Below are 21,722 nucleotides of genomic sequence, written 5' to 3'. Positions count from 1 at the left end.
AAGACCAAGCTCTGATGAGAAGTCTGGACTTTTCAGCTCCATCCCCCGACTTCCAGGGCAGGAGAGAAGCTGGAGTGGAATTCAATCACCAACAACCAATGATTTAATCAAGCATGCCTGCATAATGAAACCCCCATACAAAACCCAACCAGTGGGCTTCAGAGGGCTTCCCGGTGCTGGGAGGGTGGCATGCCCAGAGCAGGCAGGGAAGTTCCGAGCCCCTCCCCCATACCCTGCCCTACGCATCTCTTCCACTTGGCTGTTCCGAGTTGTAGCTTTACAGTAAACCAGTAAATCTAAGTAAAGTGCTTGAGTTTCATGAGCCATTTTAGCAAATTATCAACCTGAAGGTGGTGGTAGAGGGGGAGCAACAGAAATGTGGGCAACCTGGGGAACTGATGACATCGGGCACCCAGTTGACCTGAGAACTGGTCTCAGGAGAGAAAAAGCTCCCATTTTGTCAGGTTTTGTTTTTTTGTTTTTTTTTTTTTTTTTTAAGTTTATTTATTTTTGTGAGAGACAGAAACAGAGACAGGGAAGGGCAGAGAGAGAGGGAGATAGAGAATCCCAAGCAGGTTCCCCACTGTCAGCGCAGAGCCCGACACGGGGCTCGATCCCACCAACAGGTGAGATCAGGCCCTGAGCCAAAATCAAGAACCAGATGTTTAACCAACTGAGCCATCCAGGCGCCCCAGTGTCAGAAGTGTTTTGAGTAAAAACAGCTCAGCTGCGAGCACACTGGCTGCTTATGAGCCATGTGCCGGCACAAACTGCTTTATCTACATTTAGTTAATCTTCACGACAGATTTTGAGGGAGGCACTACTATCATCCTCATTTTACTGATGGGAAAACTGGGGTACAAAGAGGTTGGACAATTCGCCCTCAGCCACATTCCTAAGAAGTCGTAGAGCAGATTCCAACACAACACTGACTCTCATGGACCCTAAGAAAGCACCTCTATCGAGTACTTAGCACGTAATTTTTGCAAAGTGCTAGAAAGAAGTTTCCTTAAAGTTTTAATACTTCCATAATAATAGCGGGTATTTCTTCACACTAGACTAAGAAACTGGAGAATTAACGACCTGTAAATCACATACCAGCAAAACCTCGAGCATTTAGGAGATGGAGTCAGTAATACTGAAGTGCATCTTGGTTAAACATGAGGCCTGTAGCTAAGATTAGGCTTTCCTGTTCAGTCACAGATGTCAAGACAAAAAGGGTAGGGCCCATTTTTAGCCCATCAGAGTTCCCAGAACCAGCATTAGCCCACTCTAGTGACAGGGCCCAGATGCCACCCCGGCCGGCACATTGCCATCAGTGCTCCTCAGGCTGGGGGGGGCCACCTGATTAAACACAGCAAAGAGATGAGTTGGCCGTACCTTTATTCTCCCTCCATTCGATAACTAACTGACATCAATGTATCTCAAGCAATACAAAATATGTCCTGCTCAGAAAAAGAATCTGGATTTCTAGAGTTAAAACAAAAGAACAATAAGCAGAGTTCTGGGCCTCAAAGAATTCTCTCCTTCCCCCATCCATCCTCATTCATTCATTCATTGATTCAGATAAACAGCAACCAGACACAAGTGGCAGAGATTAGTCCTGAGTCGAGTTAAAAACTTAGGGTTTGAAGTCAGCAGAACCCTGGCTCCACTGCACGGTAGCTTGTGTGATCTTGGGCCTTCTCTGACCTTCAGTCTCCTCGACAGTAAATGGGGATAACAGGTACCTACCTCCTAGGTTCTGTGAGGATTAAAGGAGGAAATACACATATGTGGCTATCAGCCTAGAGACCTAAGAAACTGATAGACTGTGATCACATTACTCTTAGAGAAAGCAAAAAAAATACTGCTTCAAATAGTCATGTAAAATAGTGAAGTTCTGACATTTAATGGTTGCTATTTTGTTTTCATCCCTAATAATGCTGGATAGTTTTACTATATCAACATCTTAAGATCCTAGAGAATGAAAGGCACATGTACACCAAGAACCTACAACCTCAGAAGAGCAGTTAAGCATCATTATGCTTTCAGCAATTAACAAATTGGAATCAGAAAAAGACTGCTCTCACTAGCAGGCTCTATAATTTTCTTCCCAATATCCTAGTTTCTATATGGTACAAAACAGATAATATAAAGAATACCTGAGAATAAATAATCTTACTACATCACAGTTAATATCAGGGTGTTTTCTATCATGGGAACGTCATACTGTTTGCTATTCTGCTGTTTCTCTAATCAACTACAATAGACACAAAAGATCTAAAGAACTGAGATACATATTCAACAACTGTTCAGCAACACTCATAGCTAATACACTGGTCTCAAATTAAGTATAAACATGGCCAAATTCTACTAGGTTCACTAAATACCTTTAAGGTGGTTGCTATTTTGAAGAAAATCATACCACTGGTTTCCTTCTGTGTTAGGAGGTGACACAAGATCATCATCTTCATCTTTCAAGTACTAGAAACACAGAATTAAAATTTTAAATGTCGTAAACCAAAGAAGCAGGCTTCAAAAACTTTATACAGTTAACATTATTTTTTTAATGTTTGTTTATTTTTGAAAGAGAGACAGAGTGTGAGCTGGGGAGGGGCAGAGAGAGAGGGAGACACAGAATCCGAAGGAGGCTCCAGGCTCCGAGCTGTCAGCACAGAGCCTGATGCGGGGCTCGAACCCATGAGCCGTGAGATCATGACCTGAGCAGAAGTCAGATGCTTAACAGACTGAGCCACCCAGGCACGCCTTAACATCATTCTATTTAGTAAGTGGTTCCATCACACTGGTATTATTCCAAGTGAAGTGACCAAAATCTGCTAAATGCCAAGACACTAAACAAACTACAAACTACTGAAAGATTAGAACACTACAGATTCAGGGACCGTAAACTGAATTTAAATTTTGTGTTCCATTTTCATGAAGTACATTTAAATCATCTATACGTGTGTGTGCACGTGTACATTACAAATTAATTTTCAAAGTATCACCTGTCAATCTACTCTAGGGCAGTACTTCACAGGGAAGGATGGTGGTGGACAGACCCCTGGAAGTCCCAAAGATGCCTTAAGGGTCAGTGAGGCTGATACTATTTTTGTAGTAGCAAAATGTTATTTGCCCTTTCAACTGTGTTGACATTTGCACGGATGGTCAAAAGCACAGGTGGGGAAAACTGCTGGTGCCCGGAGTCATGATGGTGGCCTTGAACCACACGAGTGGTCACTGTATTCCTTTTTGCCACGTACTGACGGTTCCCATTAGTATTTAATGAAGCTATTAAAATTATTGATTTAGTTAGATCTCAACCCTTGAGTACAGATCTTTTTAATATTCTGTGTTACAGAATTGGGAAGTATACATAAAGCACTTTCACTGATACCAAAGTACAATGGTTACCACAAGGGAAAGCATTTAAGAAATTGTCTTAGCTGTGAATGAAGCCAGGCGCTTTGTTGCTGTTAATGGGATTCCTTTCTTCCTTGAAAGAATGACTGGCAGATAGGCTATGATGATTCATACATGGGTATTTGGTGGATACTTTCTTGAAAATAAAGTAAGCCTGTCACTGTAAGCAGAATAACTGGCAGTATTTATTGCCAATGATAACATTTAAATATTCATGCAAAAATTAGAATTTTGGAAAATCTGTGTCTGCCACCGTGTGCTTGACAGCCGTAGCACTTGAAGATCATCTGATGAAACTGGTGCTGATATTCATAAAACCTGACTTTTAGATACTGCGTGGAGAAAGGCGTCAGCATTTGGAAGATCTGCACAACTCAGCGAACCAGTGTTTTCCAAATGACCAACACATGATATTATAAAATCATGCACTAGTGAACGATCCACTCAAAGCACAAGACAGATGAATGGATTTTAATGTATCAGAGTAGGAAAAGTTCACTGATGCAATTTTAGATTCCACATTAAAGCTAACCTTTAAGATACTATCTCTTAGCAAGACTTGGTTGAATATCAAAAAACATCCATAATTATCTAGAAAAGCTATTACAATACTCCTCCCTTTCTAACACCTATGTGAGGCCAGATTTTCTTTACATACATTAACCAAAAAAACTCATCACAACACACTAAAGAAACAGCTATGAGAACCTGCATTCTATTACACCAGACACCAAAGAGACTTGCAAATCTACAAAACAATGCCACTCTTCACTAAACTGTTTTGTAAAATATATTTTTCATTAAAAGTACTTATATTAGTACGTAATGGTAAGTGGAATTACTGTTACTTTTAAATAATTTTGTATTCTGTTTAATTCCTAATACCTAATAATATCTACCATTGATCAACATAACCCATATTAGCAAAATCTCTTTGGGGTCTTCTATTAAGAATGTAAAAGAGTTATAAGATCAAAAAGTTTATAAAAACTGCTACTCTTCAGTTACTTTACCATCAGAACAGGGCTGCTATCCAAGTTGGCATTGTATTATTTTCTAGAAACTCTGGATAACAAAGACTAACACTGCTAAAGTTTTAACATTAGTTTTTAATAATTTTCTTAAAAAGTAATAACTAAGTTCAATCAAAAGCCCGTACCTGACCAACTTTTTCAACGTTAAAGTATTTTCCTTTTCGATTATAAAGGTCTGGAGCCTAGAAAGAATAAGCATAATTTAACTCTTACATCAACTCACAAAAGAAAAAGAAAAAATTCTTTTTAAAAAAAATTATTAATGTTTATTTATTTTTAAATAAATAGAGACAGAGCGCAAACAAGGAAGGGGCAGAGAGAGAGGGAGACACAAAATCCGAAGCAGGCTCCGGGCTCTGAGCTGTCAGCACAGAGCCCTATATGGGGCTCAAAATCACGAACTACAAGACCATGACCTGAGCCAAAGTTGGACACTTAACCAACTGAGCCACTCAAGCACCCCAAAAATATTCTTAAACTTAACCAAAACCCTTATTTTTTAAGAGAGCTATTAGAGGCAGCTATTCTTTTCTTTTACGGATTGTACAACACACAAACAAAAGTTGAATTTACAGGCTCTAAGGTGAGTACTGCCATTAATTAGTGCAATAGTTTATAAACAGCACAACCGCTAAGAATGTCAATTAAATTGGATTAAATGTTAATTACTTCTATCACCCAGGTTTATTGCAATTATTAAAAAAAAAAACATTATACAAATACCAATTTCCTACCTCATTGAAATGTTCAGTAAGAAATTCAGCAACAAATGTAATATCTTTTTGAGTCATCTATCAAAACCAAAAAGGAACAAAAAGAAAAACAAATTAAGATAAAGCTTCCCAATATCTTGTATCATGTAATGTAATATCTACTAAAAGCTATGGTATGAAGAGGCAAAGCTCCTTCAAAGAAATATCAATATAAATCCAAAAGATTATGCAACTGTGAGAATATGAAATCTTGAAGCTCTGACAAACAAGTCATTAAACATTTAAATCCATTTTCCAATCAGCTAACCCAACAGCTACAGAATTCTTACGGCCTAAAGTTCTTTATTATTTTAGAAATAAAATACTAATTTATCTAGTAATTTACTTAGTATTTACTGTTTAGTGATTTATTATTGTGCTAAGACTGGTGTGCGGGGTGCCTGCTTTGGGAGAGGAGACTGTGACCCAGATAAGCAACCTCAACCTGAGCTAAGAGCTGATGCCTCGGGGTCGGCCTCTACTTCTTACAGTGACCCTGCCTCCATTTCAGCCCTCAAAAATTAACACGCTGAGGTCCCCCCAACAGTCAACACACTTTATCTCCTCAAATAAAGGTAAGAGTAATATCAGAGAAACAGCTAACGTGGACCTCCCTGGTTTGCAAGGCCAGTCACCCACAGCGTAAAAGATCTACTTCTTGTCAGAGTCTAAGAATGGCGATCCTGCATTCATCCAGTCCACTGAGGTTCATTTTAATGTTCTCCATTTTTTCAGGACCCAAACGACCTAAATCTACCTGCATGAGAGCTTGGACAGAGGGGAGAATGAGTGAACTGCAAAAATCAGGTGGGAATTTGGCCCTGGTCTGAAAGATTTTTCTTAAAGTAAATTCCATTGCCACCTGTCTCAATCCTTATAAAGAGAAACTACTGTTTACCAGACACCAACATAGGTAGTAATATCTAAAGTACTAGATTTCCCAGGAAAATAAAAAGGCATTCAAGACCTAAGGAAGTGAAAGAATACAAGCACCCTACATAATACAAATTATAAAGTTTTATACAAATATGAGAACTATAAAATTAGACAGCCACAGTTAAAGGCATTTTGAGAGATGAAAAAACAAACTTTAAAAAAAAAAAAAAAAAGGCTTACTAAGATATATTTAGCATCGATAGCCTCACATCTTGTAAACTAGTAACCGTGTAAGAATACCAAGGTGACCAGCAAAGCTGAGCTCAACCAGAGCAACATTAAAACACTGGAAAACGTACTACCACGAACTACCTTATTCAGCTCCGGAAGCACGTGGTCTTCTGTCATTCTCAACATCGCTGAAAACAGAAGTTAAAAAACTGTCTTTAAAGGAAAACTACAGACATAACTATAGATACATTTCAAAGACAAAATGTGTTTCACTGGACTAAATCCTCAATATTCAACAAGGAAAATCACCAAGGAAAACTTACTTTTCTTCTAAAAACTAATGCGTGAAGAATTTAAACTTGATTTGTATTTTCAGGTTCAAAATGGCTGGTCTCATGATCCTGAACTATTATTTTTTATTTTCTCCTTCAACTCAACCCATTGCCACTCCAGACAGGCCAATCTGACTGCTGCCTTGTGTGAAGACGGTGCAGGGAATCCTCTTCTAACATATGATATTTCTTCTCATAAAATCTGCAAGCACTTCTTGCCTCCAAAAGCCTTAGAATACCCAACAAACATGTTTCTTTCCCTTGGGTTTTCTGTTACACAAAAACATTTGCACTAAGATTTACGTGCATATACGTACATTTACGTATATTTATATACTTTCTTTAATTAATCTGTGGTTGATTCATATTGTCCTTTCAGAGGGCTGTGTTTTTTTATTTTGTCCACCTAAGTCAAGGAGTATGCCGCATGTGCTTTTACAGAGTGTTTGAATATCCCTCTTAATTGCTTTTGGTCAGGAATAAGCATGCTGGATGTGATTCTGCAAATACAGATTATTTTAGAAACTGTTCTTAGTTACTTCAAACTTTTAAATTATCTAAAAAACAAGACATAATCTAGTTCCATTCACTCATTCATTTACTCACCCAAAAATTACTATGGGTGCTAGGAAGATATCAGTATAAAAGACGTTCCTGCCTTCACGGAGGTTACATTTTACAAAAGAGCAAACCAAGGATGCACAGCATCCTAACCAGTGGCAGAGCCGAGATTATAATATAAGCAGGTCTCTGGGGCTCCTGGGTGGCTCAGTCGTTTGGGCATCCGACTTTGGCTTAGGTCACAATCTCACGGTTTGTGAGTTTGAGACCCACATCGGACTCTGTGTCGACAGCTCAGAGCCCAGAACCTGCTTCAGATTCTGTGTCTCCCTCTCTCTCTGCCCCTAGCCCACTTGTGCTGTCTCTCTCTCAAAAAAGAAACATTAAAAAAATTAAAAAATTAAAAAAAAAAAAAATCAGGTCTCCAGTTCTCCAGTCCAGTGTGCCTTCTACAATGCCCTGCTCTAATGGGGAGGACTAAGCAGTAATTCATTTCTCCTCTAATCAGGTTTCTTATGAGAATTAGGACATGCAGTAGGAACATAAACTGCCTAAAGTACCCCAACAATTATAAGTAAAACCCAACCTCATCTGTAAAAGAAAGTCATTTCTAAGATCCCATTCAGTTTTAACATTGTAACTCATTCTAATTAACATCTCTGATATTAAACAGGCTGGCCTGATAAACACTCTGGCTCCCCATTCTGGCTAGCGTTGGTACAGCTTTGAGGAAAAAAATAAAGAATTTTAAATGCCAACATCTGTAGATCACATTCTTTTCTTCATAAATGCAATTATATTAGGCTGACAGATACAAGTCTGTTTATAAGATATCTGAATTGAAGAGTCAGACATTTGTTTAAAAGATGTGAGCACATTACAGATAATTTACTTTCTATTTTATTTACCCTTTAGAGTTTTAACAAACTCAGATAAACCCCATTTATAACTAACTTTTGCCTATGTTGGAAGGGAATGTATGCTGGATTATTTCAAAGATATTAAGAGGGGTCACAAAAATAGTACAAATGGACCTACATAAAATACACTGTAGAGTAAGCATTAAAACACTTAATGTCAAGTCAATAAATACCGGTTAACTACCTGCAAATGAAAAGAGATACTGTGGAGATACAAAGAAAGGCAACCAATGGTCTGCATTCTATTTAGCTAGGGCATTAGCGTCTGATAGGAAGGACAGTGGAAATTTTCTAGTCCGGTGCTGTTCAACATGATAAGGACTAACAATGTATGACTACTGAGTACTTCAAATGTGGATAGCATGACTACAGAACTTGAACATATAATTTATATAATTCCAAGTAATTTAAAGAGCCACAGGGGCTATTGGCTATGATAACGGACAGCACAGATCTAGAAACAAGATCAGGAATAAAACAGGAAACAAGCTACTCAAGGACAGAGGCTAGTCTTTGTTTTTTTCCCCCCTTTCTTTAAAAAAAAAAATCTAACTCCAAACAGTGCCTAGTACATAGTAGAGATCCACATATGTTATTTTAACCTAAGCAGACATTACAAGATTAGAAAAAAAAAAAAAAGGTTAATCATCAGTGAGTGCGAAACCATCAAAGCTATAAGTTACATCTGCCGGGAGCTGGGGCCGGGTGGGTGTGCAGAGGAAATAAGACTGGCCATGTGCTGAAAGCTGGTGAACCAGTGAAGGGTAGAAGACGGTTCATTTACACCATTCTCTCTTACAGTTACTGGAAATTTTACTAGAGTAACTTAAATATTCTAAATTGATACTCCCACAATTTTTAAAGAAGCATTAAAGTAATGTTTCATTCAATTAACTTACCCACATAAAGCCAGCGGAAAAAAGCTTTGAAGTTTTTCATACTACTATCTATAACTCTGAAAAGATAAAAAAACAAATCAGAAATAAAATTATTATACAGGGTTCATGTACCACTGTTCAATTGTTGTGGGATACAATAACCCTTACCATTCTATTTTATCCTATCTGGAGGACATCCAAGCCTTTAGAAAAGATATTATAAGTCAAACACATACCTAAAAAGAAAGCTTCAGGAGAGCAAATCCTGGTTCTTTTCAAAAATAAGGCAAATAGCTCAGATTCTGACTGGTTATAACAGCCTTGCCACAAACTGTGTAATAGTCTTTCCCAGCATTCAGTCAAGTATGAAATCCTTTTCCAACTTTGCAAATAAAAGAAGTCAGAAAAAAAACACTTTCAGCATTATTCTCAGTTAAAAAAAAATACTCACTGGTCAGTATGAAGAAAAAACATCAACGCCAACAGAAAAAACCATTATTACCTATTTGTACTATGTCACTACCTCTGGTATCAGTGGACATTATTTTTGGAAGTTGGAAGCATTTTTGATGCTTACAGTAACTGATCTCCAAAAACTGAATTTCCTTGAGCTTTACACAAATGCACCCCTCAAATTCCAATGTTATAGGTGGAAGCCATCTTTGTCTTGATCAAAAGGCTTCTAAATAAGGACATGGGTATCACTTCTAAAAAATCTCTGTAAGTCCACATCTACAAGATAACTAAGTAATATGCATTATTCATTCCCAAGTCTCGAAGTCCCTTCCAAGCAAGAAGTTCCATAAGACTACTGAGACGTGGGTCAGCATCATTAACCTATCTCTATACAGTAAAACAGACTGCCACGTTTATGGGACCAAGCAATGTAATCAAAACGCTCCTGTGGCAAAAATGAAAAAAGAAAGAAAAGTTCCTTTCTGCCTTTCCCAATCAATACTCTGACCCCTACTGCGGGCAATCCCTGCTGTTACAGGCTAACATCAAAGTTCTCATTGCCTCAATTTCCCCACCTATCACCTAAAATAATAATGCTACTTCATCCAAGGGATCAAGAAGTAAAATGAACTACCTTTCGTTCATATTGCAAAGTGATCACAGAAAGCTTGATATTTCATATTTACTCTCCGTAAATATGGTGAGCCAAAAAATAATCAACACACAGGAAAAGCAAAGTCATTTCTCCTCTCGTTTTGTATTCTTAGCACAAGTGTCTACAACCTCTACCTTCTAAAACCCCGCTAACATGGTAATGGATCGGTGGGGAGGGGTGCGTTATAAACTCACGAAAACAAAGAGGACGGCAGAAAAGAAATCAATTTCAGAAGTGTCAGAAAGGGCACATGACTGATGAGGCTCAGCAGAGGCGGCTGCATTTTAGAGAATCCATGCAGAGGACCCCGAAAAGGAGCGATCCACCCCGCAGAGTCCCAGGGACTCTCAGACCCTGGACATGTCAGGTCCACAACAAACGAATGGGGTTCTTCCAAGAACCCGAATAAGCCGGGAAGAGTGGAGGTGGCTCTGTGCGAGCGCTGGCGGCCACAGCCAGCTTCGCGCTCCGCACTCAGGCCGGCTTTCTGTTGCCCCTGCGTACAGACCTTCCACGCGCTTTAAACTGCCTCATGAATCAAGAGGAGGAAATTGAGCATCAGGTATTTGAAGAAAGCTCGCAACCGGAGACCAAGACAAATCCAGGAAGTGGAAATCCTTCAGGGGAACAGCACACTTCTAAAAATATCTAATTAAGGTCCACAGGGATGTGAAAAGATGTCATCTACAAAACAAGAGCACGGCTTTGAAAATGATTAAAGAACTAAGAAAACACTTTTGGATGGAAAAACTAGGACTGCCATGATGAAGCATTCAATGCAATGGTTCAGGTAACAGTCACGTCCTCCACCACACCTCAACTGTTTATTCCCCAGTTCACAGCCTACACCGTCACCGGCAACTGGAACCCTCTAAATCTCAATGTGAAGCATGCCACTCACCAACAGCCACCTATCTTCCCAGTGACCTCTCTCCAGGACCCCAACCTCCGTCTCACGAAGACCACTGCCTACTGGTTCCACCACCTCTCATCCTGCCTCCCACCCACACCAGCTCCCCGCTTCCTCCTAAACCAGCTTATATTCAAGGTTCATTTTAATCATGCTCTGGTTTTAATTCCCTCGCTCCCCTGTCGCTTCCCCTCAGTCACCGGGCCTACCTAATCTGACCGCTCACCTGCTCCGTGCCCCAGCACTGTCAGCTGACCCCAGCAGAGAAACCCTGCAGCCGTGGGGACGGCTCTCACTTCCACACTCATTCATAAGCACTAACCAAGGGCCCTCGGCACCACCAGCAGCCGCCTGTTTAGCCGCCTGTTCACCCTCCCACTAGACAACCGGGTCACAGCTTTTCCTTTATTCCTAGACCACCTCCCCACCCTTACCTTCAGCTGCCGACAGAACATTCCTATTTCATTAAGACAATCAGGACAACGGGAAGCGAAGGTCCCCAAGCCCCACGTGCTCATGTACTAGCATCTGGGTCCCTTCCCACAGCCTTCTTTCCTGTAATTGTGGATAAGCTCTTGTTCCGGCCCACTCCCCAAGGCACCACATGGCCATCCCCTCCCACACTCCTGCCCCAGCGATCCTCTCCTCAATCTGCCAGCATCACTTGTTCCCCTTTGAGGAGAACATGGCATCATATATAAATATGCTCTAACTTATCCCATCGTAAGAAGACAGACCCGACAGCGGTTCCCAACTACTGGCCATTCCTTTACAGCCAAACCCCTCAAGAGACATTTGTTGTTTTCTTTGCATCTGCTCTCGTTCTGTATCTGCAGAGGGGCTCGGAGGAGGGCTGATGGGAGAGTAAAATGCCACTCTAATTGGTGAGACTCTTGTTATTAGCTTGTTTAATTATCTTTAAACTGTAAAGATACAGTTTTGATAAAAACTTAAAAACTCACTTTAAGAAAATCATGACAATTTGCTGGGTTCTTACTTTTAAAAAAGAGTAAAGTGTTCTCAGGTCAATGACACCAGGTAACACCTCATACTTACTGAAGAAGTTCATTTGCCTTGAGTATGAAAGAACCCACCGCAGTAATAGCATCTAAAAAGAAATAATTACATGTCATTTGTCAAATGAGGAAAGCGTGTTTAATGTATTCTATGGAACAATTAAGTTACCTTCGATTCCTGCAGCATCCAGTCCAAGAGGTTCGTATTTTTGCTTCCATGAAGCCATTCCCTTCAGTTCACTCAAATGGTACAATAAAGACTCGGAACCACTATCAAAATGGAGCAGAAATAAATTACTGTCACTACCATCATCAAGGTGGCAGACACCGGCTACCTTGCCTAAACATGTCTAAATTTCCAGAAATAAAAACTGAAAGCAACCTTAATTTTCTTTCTAGGAGAAGTAATTATTTCTCAAAGTTTTCTCTAAGACGGTAGCAGAATCATTTGGTCATCGTGACTGAGATGAATATATGACCACAAGGTTAAATTCTGTAAGATCAAATTATGTTCCACAGTCAGCCCTGGCACTTTTAAGACAGTCATGTGGCCATCTTATTCACCCAAAAGCCATCAGTGTAACATTTAACAAATACTGTTTAAGCTCCGACTTCAGGTCAGGCACTGTGCTACGTGCTAGGGACATTAATAGTGAACAAAACCTCATGGCACTGACAGTCTAAGGGGGAGGACAGTCACGGCCACACGGTCAGGCAGGGTATCATTCCAACTACCATAAATGCCTTGGAGGAAATGCATACGATGCAGGTGTAATGAAATAACCTAATTTGGGGAATTAGGAAAGACTTCTCGGAAAAAGTGGTATTTGAGCTGAGACCTAAAGAGTCTGAGTGAGAACTGGGTGGGAGCATCCCAGAAGGCAAGAAAGATGCAGAGAAGCCCTGGGTAGGAAGAAAAAATGTCAAGTCTGAGAAGGTCACCAGTGTGCATGAAGCAGAGAGCCAGGCATGTTAAAGGCCATGCAAAGGTTTAGGTCCTAAGAGCCACAAGAAAGCACTGGAGGTTTTTAAGTAAGAGTGACATGATCAGAACTGCTGTGGGGAATAGATTTGAGGGGCACGAATGTCCTTGTGGACCGGAATCCAGGCCAGAGGGCACTGCAGTGATCCAAGGGACAGGCGACGTAGAAAGGGCTAAGCACTCAGCATAAAGGAATTTATCAAAATTTAAGTGAAACACTGAACATTCATATGCAAACTGCTTCACCAAGGGAGCTGGGGATAGAAACAGAACAAGACTTAAAGGTCAGAGACACAGTCTAATTGTGACACTTAGTAACTTCAGGCCAGCCAAACGACCATTCTGGATTTCAGTTTCTTTTTGTGTAAAAAGGAGGACAATAATTATCAATACCTTGTCAGGGTGTTAAATGCACAAATAGTACGCTTGGTAAACTCTAAAATGATAAACATATTTAACTTCACTGCTCAAAAAAGGGTACATCCCTTTTTCAAAATATACCTCCTGGTTGTCTGGCTGAGAAAAGCCCAGACAGAGAGCCTAGACTGGTAAAAAGATGTCTGAAAATTATTTGCAGCATTACCATTACTGATTCTTTAAAAATCTTGGGCACTCCAAGATTCCCCTCAAGTGCCAATGCAACAATTTTAGCTAGAAAAGGCTCAAAATGAGAATGCCAGATGATGAAGGAACACCGACACCACGTACATATAGATGCAACACCAAAAATTCGACACCACCTTCATACCTCTGTAAGTGACTTATAACCAATTTTTGTATACTGGAATATGATGACTCTATAGACTGGCCAAGCTTTTTTAAGCCCTAATTAAAAGAAAAAAATATATTTAGCATATAAGATATTGCATGCTTCTCTAAAAAAAATTAAGCACGTGAACATAGCCATTTACATAAAAAGATACTTTATCTGCACCTTTACTGTTAACTGGTTCATTAAGAGGGTCTGAAGTTCAGCACTACAATGAAAAGAAAAGTATTTTTAGTCTTCTCCATTCAAAATATGAATGCATCACTTAAAACTTTTAAATTTCAAAGCAAAAGCATTTTTAAACAAAATAAAAAGAAACAGTCCAACAAAAATTAAGACTTTGTTATACTCACAAAAGGACAGAAAACATGAAACAATAAAGTCCAGAAACAGACTGAACTACATTTAACAGGTACCGAATGCTAAAACAGCATTTCAACAAACCCCTAAGGACAAAGTGTGATACTCAATAAATTACGCTGGGCAATTATCTAAACCTTAAGAGAAAAAGAAGTCAGTCCTCCACAGCATATAACCAAATAAATCACATCTGAAACATGAGAATAGAATATAACATAAACCGTAAAAACACTCTAGAAGAAAATACAGATCTTTGAATACTCTTAAGATGGAAAAGGCCTTTTTAAGAATAACATGAAGGCAGATACTGAAAAGGAAAAGACTGATCTGACCATATAAAATTAAATGTTTTTATACATTTAGAAATATATATATTACAGACACAAAAATGATTACATTTACGTAAAAAAATACATAGAAAAGTCTAGAAAGATATATACTATTTTTTACTCTTGTGCACCAGAATTTTCTACTTTTGTTTACAATGAATATGAATTACTTTTGAAATAAAAAACTACTGTAAAAAAAGAAGAAAAAGCAAGGGCAACTAGTGTGAGTTTACTACCTTGCTTTCCCCCACAACAGCAAGTGCATGAATTCATCTTGCACTGAAGTGGTTGTGCTCTTCTCCTAGACAAAATGGATAAAAAAATGACGCGTATTTTGAAAATGATAAGCATACGTGTGATTCAAAATTAAAACTACAGGAGTAGGACTCTCTTCCTTTTCCTTAACCTTCCTTCAAATCCATATTTAAACTGATTACTTGAATTATCAGTTAACGGAAAATGGCCGGTCAGCTCTTCCAACACCCCTGGCCCCACTCTCCACTCCACAACCTGTCCCCACCTACACTGTACCAGTGCGAGAAAGCCTGTCCTCTCGGGAAATAGCGTGAGGTCAGACCGAGCCATCTGCGAGAAATCCTGACCTTAGCCTTTTCCAAATCGGACCAGTTCTCCCCTGGCATCTCATAAAGCAAAGGAGGACATCGTGCACTCTTTCACTCCTTCCAGGGACAAAGGTCACCAACAGTACCTGAACGAACTTGGTGAGACGAGAATCCATCTGCATCAGTATTTCTTCCCACGCTTCACACATACATGTTAGTGACAAATTTATATACTATTATCAAGAAGAAAAAAATAATAAAACAGTAAAAAAAAATATGTACATAAATCAACGTGCTAATATATGCTTTTTATTCTCAACTATCTTAAAGAAATCCAGAATTTACTTTCAATCATTTTTAACTCAGCCTGAGAAAGAGAAGACCACAGCCAATGCTTGATAATCACTTAACCATCAAACATTCTGAAATTAAATTTTTATCTGGTAAAACAGACATCCTCCAGCTTTTTATGTATGTTTCATGTACACTAACTGTCAAAATGCTGGTTTAGTCAGCTATTCAATTTTCAAACAGAATCCTTAAAAAGACACTGATCTCCAGAAATCTTTCACATCAAGTAAGTCAGTGACTGTGTCAGACTGAAAAAGGAAAGACCCAACTGTTTGTAGCTCCTCTACAGAGGGTCCATTTCTAGACATCTGGGCTGGCCTCGTGTCTTGCTATGACCAACAAACAGAACTGACACTGAGTCCAAGGCCTCAAATGGTTTCACACATGTCCACTGGCACTCGACATCCCTGCTGAGGCCACCATGTCACAAACAAGCCTGGGCGAGCCGTCTGGAGATGACAAATGTGGAGCCGTCATGAGTAAGGGACACTGAGACCAGCCAGCTGACCACTGACACATGACCAGGTCCTGCTGAAATGAGCTATACCTGGCCCAGAACAACAGAACCTTTTGCTGAGCCCAGCCCGAATTGCTGGGCTACACTGACCTACAGTAGCACAAGCTAGTATGGGGCGGGTTTATTATGCATAAAAAGCAAACTGGTATGAGAGCTGTTTTCCATAATGCTTTATTTGCAATAAAAATTAAAATTCAAAAATGTTATTTCACTCACAGGAATATTTTCAAAAGATTTAAACTACTTTTTTCTTTCCTTCTGGAGAAAAAGAGATGGGTGGGAATAGATTTTCAATTAAATCCCTTTTTCTTGCTTTAAGGGATATTTATTATTAGATTATCAAATAGACATGTTTACACCACAGATAGTTAGCTTTACAGAATAAAATCTGTGTTTTATTTATAGACTGTTAAAAACTTAGAGTAAATATTCACATAAAACAAGACAGAAATAAATACCTGTAAAAGAGCTGAAATATGAGTAAACTTTCTAGCCATCCGCGTTACTTCAGGTAAGAAAGAGTACAATAGATTGGTTTCAAGCTGTAAAATCAAAATAAAGTGAGTTATAATTACACACTTCTTTTAAAGATTAAAAAAAAAAAGTCCCTCCCAGCTCAAAAAAAAAAAAAAAAAAATCCTACAGTTTAGAAGAGGAGTCGAGGTCTAAATTATCAGAAAGACGATGACCGAATTCTGCTCCATTGGAGCCTAACAGAACAGAACCTTAGGATTTTCTAATCTGTCATGTTTAGCCGGGCACAGCTCACCCTCTCTAGGTTAGCAATCCCCTCTCCATAGCTAAATAAAGATTACACACTATTTCCTAACACTATTATGAGGAATTTAAAAAATGATTACAAATACATATAGAAAGTTTTTTAAAAACTGTATGTTCCTGATAAACACATATTAAATATCTGTTGCAATGGTACAAGAAATATCGATCAATAAAGCTGTTGTTTAAAAGAATATCCATTACAAACTTCAAAGAAATAATGAATCATTTTAGTATAGCACCAAATGCAATCCTAGAAGTCCTATTTCCACAGAACTTTAAGAGGAAGAGCAAATGTCAACAACTAGTCCAGGGAATCAGGAAGTCCAGGGTCCCCCCAAGCTCTGACAGAACGATGAATACCGGAAAGCCTCCTACACAGCGCATTCTGCATCATTTTGTTCTACTTTTGTTTGGGAATTCATGCATCCTGAGGCTAAGCGGCTGGGTTATCTGGTATAAAAATCTAGGGAAGGGACATCTGGCTGGCTGAGTTGGTGGAACGTGCGACTCTTGATCTTGGGATTGTGAGCTCGAGGCTCACGCTGGGTGTAGAGATTACTTAAAAATAAAACCTTTAAAAAAAAGAAAAAGAAAATCTAGGGAAGATTTTCTTAAAGGCAAGGGCACAGTCTAAATACTCCATAGAAGTTGATACAGTTTCCACAATCTACAGTACAAACAGCATACGGCACAGAAAGTTTTTGCCAGCGTTAAACGATCATCGTCCACAAGAGGAAACGTGTCGGTTAAGAGCACCGACTCTGGAGCCAGGCTGCCCAGGGTCACTTCCTAAATGTAGGACAACACCGAGCAAGCGCTGCAGTTTCTCTGCGTGCCCGTTTACTTATCTGTAAAGTGGGGATAATAACAGAACCTACCTATTAAGTGGCTGTGAGGATTCAAAAGGACTACAATGAATCACTCAGTACTTGGCACATATTAAACACTTAATAAACATTAGCTATTATTATTATTAGGACCCGAGTCCTAAGAACACACTTGGTACGTAGATAAACTGGTTTAGCAACCAATTAACATGGTCATTAATAAACCATCAAAACACTGTTTCCATGAAAACTATCCTGGGCCACGGTAATAACAGTGTTCACTAGAATAAGATTCTAAATATGAGATTTAGAAGCTCCAAGCTGTTGTCGTTTTTTTTGCTTTGTTTTAATAACCATTAGAATCCAAAGACGAGGATAATAAAAACCTATCAAAACCTTACAAATCTGTATTTACTCTCTGCTGCGACCAAGTTTCAGTACTCACCTGGAAGTATGAAACCTCTGAGGCACCACCTGCAGAAACCTCTGTGACCACGGATAACGATTTCAAATCACTAGATAAACATAATGCAAGACAAGTACCGACGATCTGTAAAACAGTCAAATACCCTGCTCTGTTTAGTATTATTGCTAGGCTGCATCTGCTTACAATACAGGAAACAAAAATTCACAGAGCTCTGAAAGCAGAAACACACATGCCTGGCTCCTCCCACGCCTGTGGGACACGAAGGTATGTGTCCGCCTCGTCCGCAAGGAGACACACACGCACACACCCCTCCATCAAGGTCCCAAATCAAGTGTTGGAGAGCCAACGATATTTCCTATCCGTCTCAGGAATGGCAAGAAGAGGAGAGAAAAGCTAACAGAGAAGACCGAGACTTAACAACCACGGCAGACCCGGTACGAAGGCAAGATGGCTTCTGTGATGTTCCTCACACTCCGATCACAAACTGTAGCTCCCACCCGGACTACAGGCTACAAAAACATTCAATCATCATCAAGTGTGTCCTACCCATCTTTTCGTTATGAAAAATTTGACTAATTCCACTAACAGTCCCTGTTCTTCATCGATACCATAGGACTACTATTTTATCTTAGTAAGAAAATTATTCTCCTAACATTTAACAATGAAGAATCCAATAACTGAAACGGAGAAAAAAAAAGGCTAGTGTCTCATTCTTTTTCCATAAATCAGTTGGCTGGTGTATTCTAGGTGGTATATTCTGAGAAATGGTATCGAAAATTTTAAAGGAAAACTTACCCCCGTGACTCGAGCAATTTTGAACATTCCGTACGCATAAAGCTCAATAAATCCAGAGCTTCCTCCAAGGACAAGAATATTCAGCCTAATCAAAAGTAATGCAACAAGCTGAGGACAACAGAGAAGATCGAGTTCTTAAACTGAGACAGAAATTGTCCTTGCTCTCAAATAATCTGCAAGCTGAGGCTCCCCTACAGGAAAGCTGAAACACCAAATTCTCCAATAGTTCATATTCCATCATAGTAGGCTTACTCCTTTTTTCAAAGGAAGATAAATTTGCTCTAGCCTAAAGAGCATCAGTTTACAGTAAAATAAGGATATTTTCACAACCACTGCATTTATATACTCTCAATCACAACACAATCCTTTCTAACACAAAGTGCCATCGGCTGAATCATGGCTCTGATGCTACATGTATATTAAAGGGGCTTTAAAAATTTGGAATATTTAAACTTAAATTTTAGAAACTCCAGTAACTTCTACCTCCTTTACTTATTAAAATAAATCAAGGTACAGTATAGCATTATTAAACTTGACACGATCCAAGACCACACAAAAAGAAGTAAATGATACTAATGCTTGTATACTGTTCTGAGGTTTGTCAGCAATGAAATACCATGACAAGTAAAGCAACTGCCCTTGAAACCCTAAATTCTGGCTCAAGTAGCAACTTAAAGACATGAGACTTGTTAAGATCTTTGCAAGATTTACCTGACGTCTCCCAAAAGCTTAATAATTTCATCAGAATTTTCTTCACTAAAATATAAAAATAAATTAGGTTACCTTTCAACTACATCTTTCAACTAATAAAAGATTATCTTAATTGAAAACAAAAAGGCATAGCTTACCTAAATATTTTTGAGGTGTTGCTATAACTAGAGAAAAACAGACACTGGTGTAAAAATAACAGAAACGTATTTTTTAAAACACACGAGAAAAGTATCACAGTATTAAAAGTAAAGAGAAATCTGCAATGAAATTAAATTCTGATACTTACTTTTTTGGCAGTGTAGGTAATTTAGGTAAGAGAAGATTTGATTCATCTTCAGCATTATAAAAGGATGTCAGAACACTGAAAAGAAAAGCAGAGGCATTACAAAAATACCAAAGATTTTACCTGTCTTTCCATTAAAAAATAGTAGTTTTAAAAGAAATACTCAGTTTTATATATTATACATTATGAAGTAAACAGATGCCACACATATTTTAGTATTGTAAAATAGTCATTATGGCAATCGCAAACAGGAAACAGAAAAATAGGAAATTCTTCACTTACAAGGGGCTTTATTTCTGCCCAAAAAAAACCAAAAAACAAAAAGACCCAGCCACTTTATACTTAGAGGAACAAATATTAATAAACAATTTTCTCTAGGTATTCAGTATTAGATACTAAGAATTTATAATATTTATGAACATATGAGTACCAAGAATAATTTTAGAGAACACCGCAGTTATTATATCATTTAACTGTGGGTTCAACAGCTTATATACATTTGGGGAACTGACAACCTGGCAGGTATATGAGATAATACTACGTATTTTGAAATACAGTACAACCTTGGATTGAGTGTAACTTGTTCTTCAAGGGTTCAGCCAGAGGAGCAAATAGTTCTAATAAGTTTTAACTTGATAAACGAGAGAAGTCTTGCAATACGAGCTGCACCTGACACCAAATGTCACATGATCATAACTGAGCCAAAGGTTCTTGAAATTTGCTTTGATATACGAGTGCTTTGGATTACAAGCACGTTTCTGGACCTTGCAAACCAAGGGTTTAGTATAAGTCTTATTTATCCCCTCTTCTGAATTCTACCTCCATATTAAGGTTAGTAATAAATGAGTGAAAAGGTGAAAAAGTGGTGACTTGGCAAACCTTTTTTCCACTTTCATACAAACTAGGTGCCCTTTGAGACCCTGGAATCTCCATATTATATTTCTAAATTATTAGTAGAAAGTATGTTAGGGATACACTTAGCAGGTACCTGGAATGTCACAGAAATGACACGGCATACTCTGCTCCTCTAAGCATCTATATATTCATGTGACCATTTGCTTACCCTGATGATGATGGGTAGCACATATCTAAATTTGCTATATTCACTGTTTTATCCATAGTGAATTTCAAACACGTTATATCCTTGTTATCCAATTCTTCACAGACCCGCCCTTAGTTAATCTGATATTAACTCAAAACTTAATTAGAAAGGAAAAGCTACTGAAAACAAAATTACCGTATTTCCTAAACAAAACAAAAAAAACCCCTTTATTTTCAGTATTAGCTAAACCCACTTATCCTTTACACCATCTTTACTGCAAGCCTGGAATATTACTTGATTGTAGACTAAGGCAAAAAGTTATTTTCATGAAGCAAGGAAACTATAAGGACCAAGGATACAGAAAGAACTCATTTAGCATCAGAACAGAGTGCTCAATTTAGCGCTTTTTGTACTCAGGATATCTACTAAGATGCAAAAAAACAAAGCTCTGCCAAAAATAGATGGTGAAAAGGAAAACAGAACCTCAATTTGCTAATTAGTAATTTTAACATCTATTACTTGAAAGTATAAATCACTGATATAAACTCCTAAAAATAAAAAAGCAAAGAAAAATCTTAGCCACTCAGGCACTATTGGTCCAGTAAAGAAAACACGCATTTTTAGAAGAAAAAAAATCTAACAAAGCATTAAAAAATGTCATCTTGATAAACTCAAAACCCAAAGTTAAATGCAACGTGTCCACGGTCAACACTCAGATAGTCTTAAGTCTCCATGTTAAAAAGCGGAAGCTGCACGACCGCCCTGCTGTAACTATCGGGGTTCTCTGTTGAGGACTCCACCTGCTTTCTGCAGTCACTTCCATCCAATGCATACAAGAAACTGGAGCCTCCACGGAAAAAGAGTGCAAGCTTTCAGGTTTTTCTACATCACACAGAACAATTTTCTTGGTGTCAGCAAGAGCAAAGGCCAAAACTGAAACAAGAAGAAACAATCAGGATA

At 38.6% G+C, this 21,722-nt stretch overlaps 1 protein-coding gene across 2 annotated transcripts in view; it reads right to left on the bottom strand.

Moving 5' to 3' along the window:
- Positions 1-21,722, bottom strand: part of ANAPC4 (anaphase promoting complex subunit 4) — a 33,526-nt gene that overhangs the window by 6,748 nt on the left and 5,056 nt on the right. The window contains exons 3-20 of one of the 2 annotated variants that reach the window (XM_049630406.1): positions 21,563-21,695; positions 19,724-19,798; positions 19,575-19,601; positions 19,438-19,482; positions 18,727-18,811; positions 17,950-18,054; positions 16,356-16,439; positions 15,176-15,262; positions 14,703-14,767; positions 13,943-13,985; positions 13,757-13,833; positions 12,196-12,296; positions 12,067-12,118; positions 9,011-9,066; positions 6,437-6,486; positions 5,174-5,230; positions 4,565-4,621; positions 2,373-2,466 (exon numbers count right to left, since the gene is read on the bottom strand). In XM_049630406.1, coding sequence (XP_049486363.1) covers positions 2,373-2,466; positions 4,565-4,621; positions 5,174-5,230; positions 6,437-6,486; positions 9,011-9,066; positions 12,067-12,118; positions 12,196-12,296; positions 13,757-13,833; positions 13,943-13,985; positions 14,703-14,767; positions 15,176-15,262; positions 16,356-16,439; positions 17,950-18,054; positions 18,727-18,811; positions 19,438-19,482; positions 19,575-19,601; positions 19,724-19,798; positions 21,563-21,695 — 1,293 coding nt within the window. The remainder of the gene's footprint in view (positions 1-2,372; positions 2,467-4,564; positions 4,622-5,173; positions 5,231-6,436; positions 6,487-9,010; positions 9,067-12,066; positions 12,119-12,195; positions 12,297-13,756; positions 13,834-13,942; positions 13,986-14,702; positions 14,768-15,175; positions 15,263-16,355; positions 16,440-17,949; positions 18,055-18,726; positions 18,812-19,437; positions 19,483-19,574; positions 19,602-19,723; positions 19,799-21,562; positions 21,696-21,722) is intronic. The other variant, XM_049630407.1, reaches the window with a different exon arrangement.

The sequence above is a fragment of the Panthera uncia genome, chromosome B1 (assembly GCF_023721935.1).
Source record: "Panthera uncia isolate 11264 chromosome B1, Puncia_PCG_1.0, whole genome shotgun sequence".
In the NCBI taxonomy this organism is placed as follows: Eukaryota; Metazoa; Chordata; class Mammalia; order Carnivora; family Felidae; genus Panthera; species Panthera uncia.
This window is presented reverse-complemented; position numbering and strand designations above follow the sequence as displayed.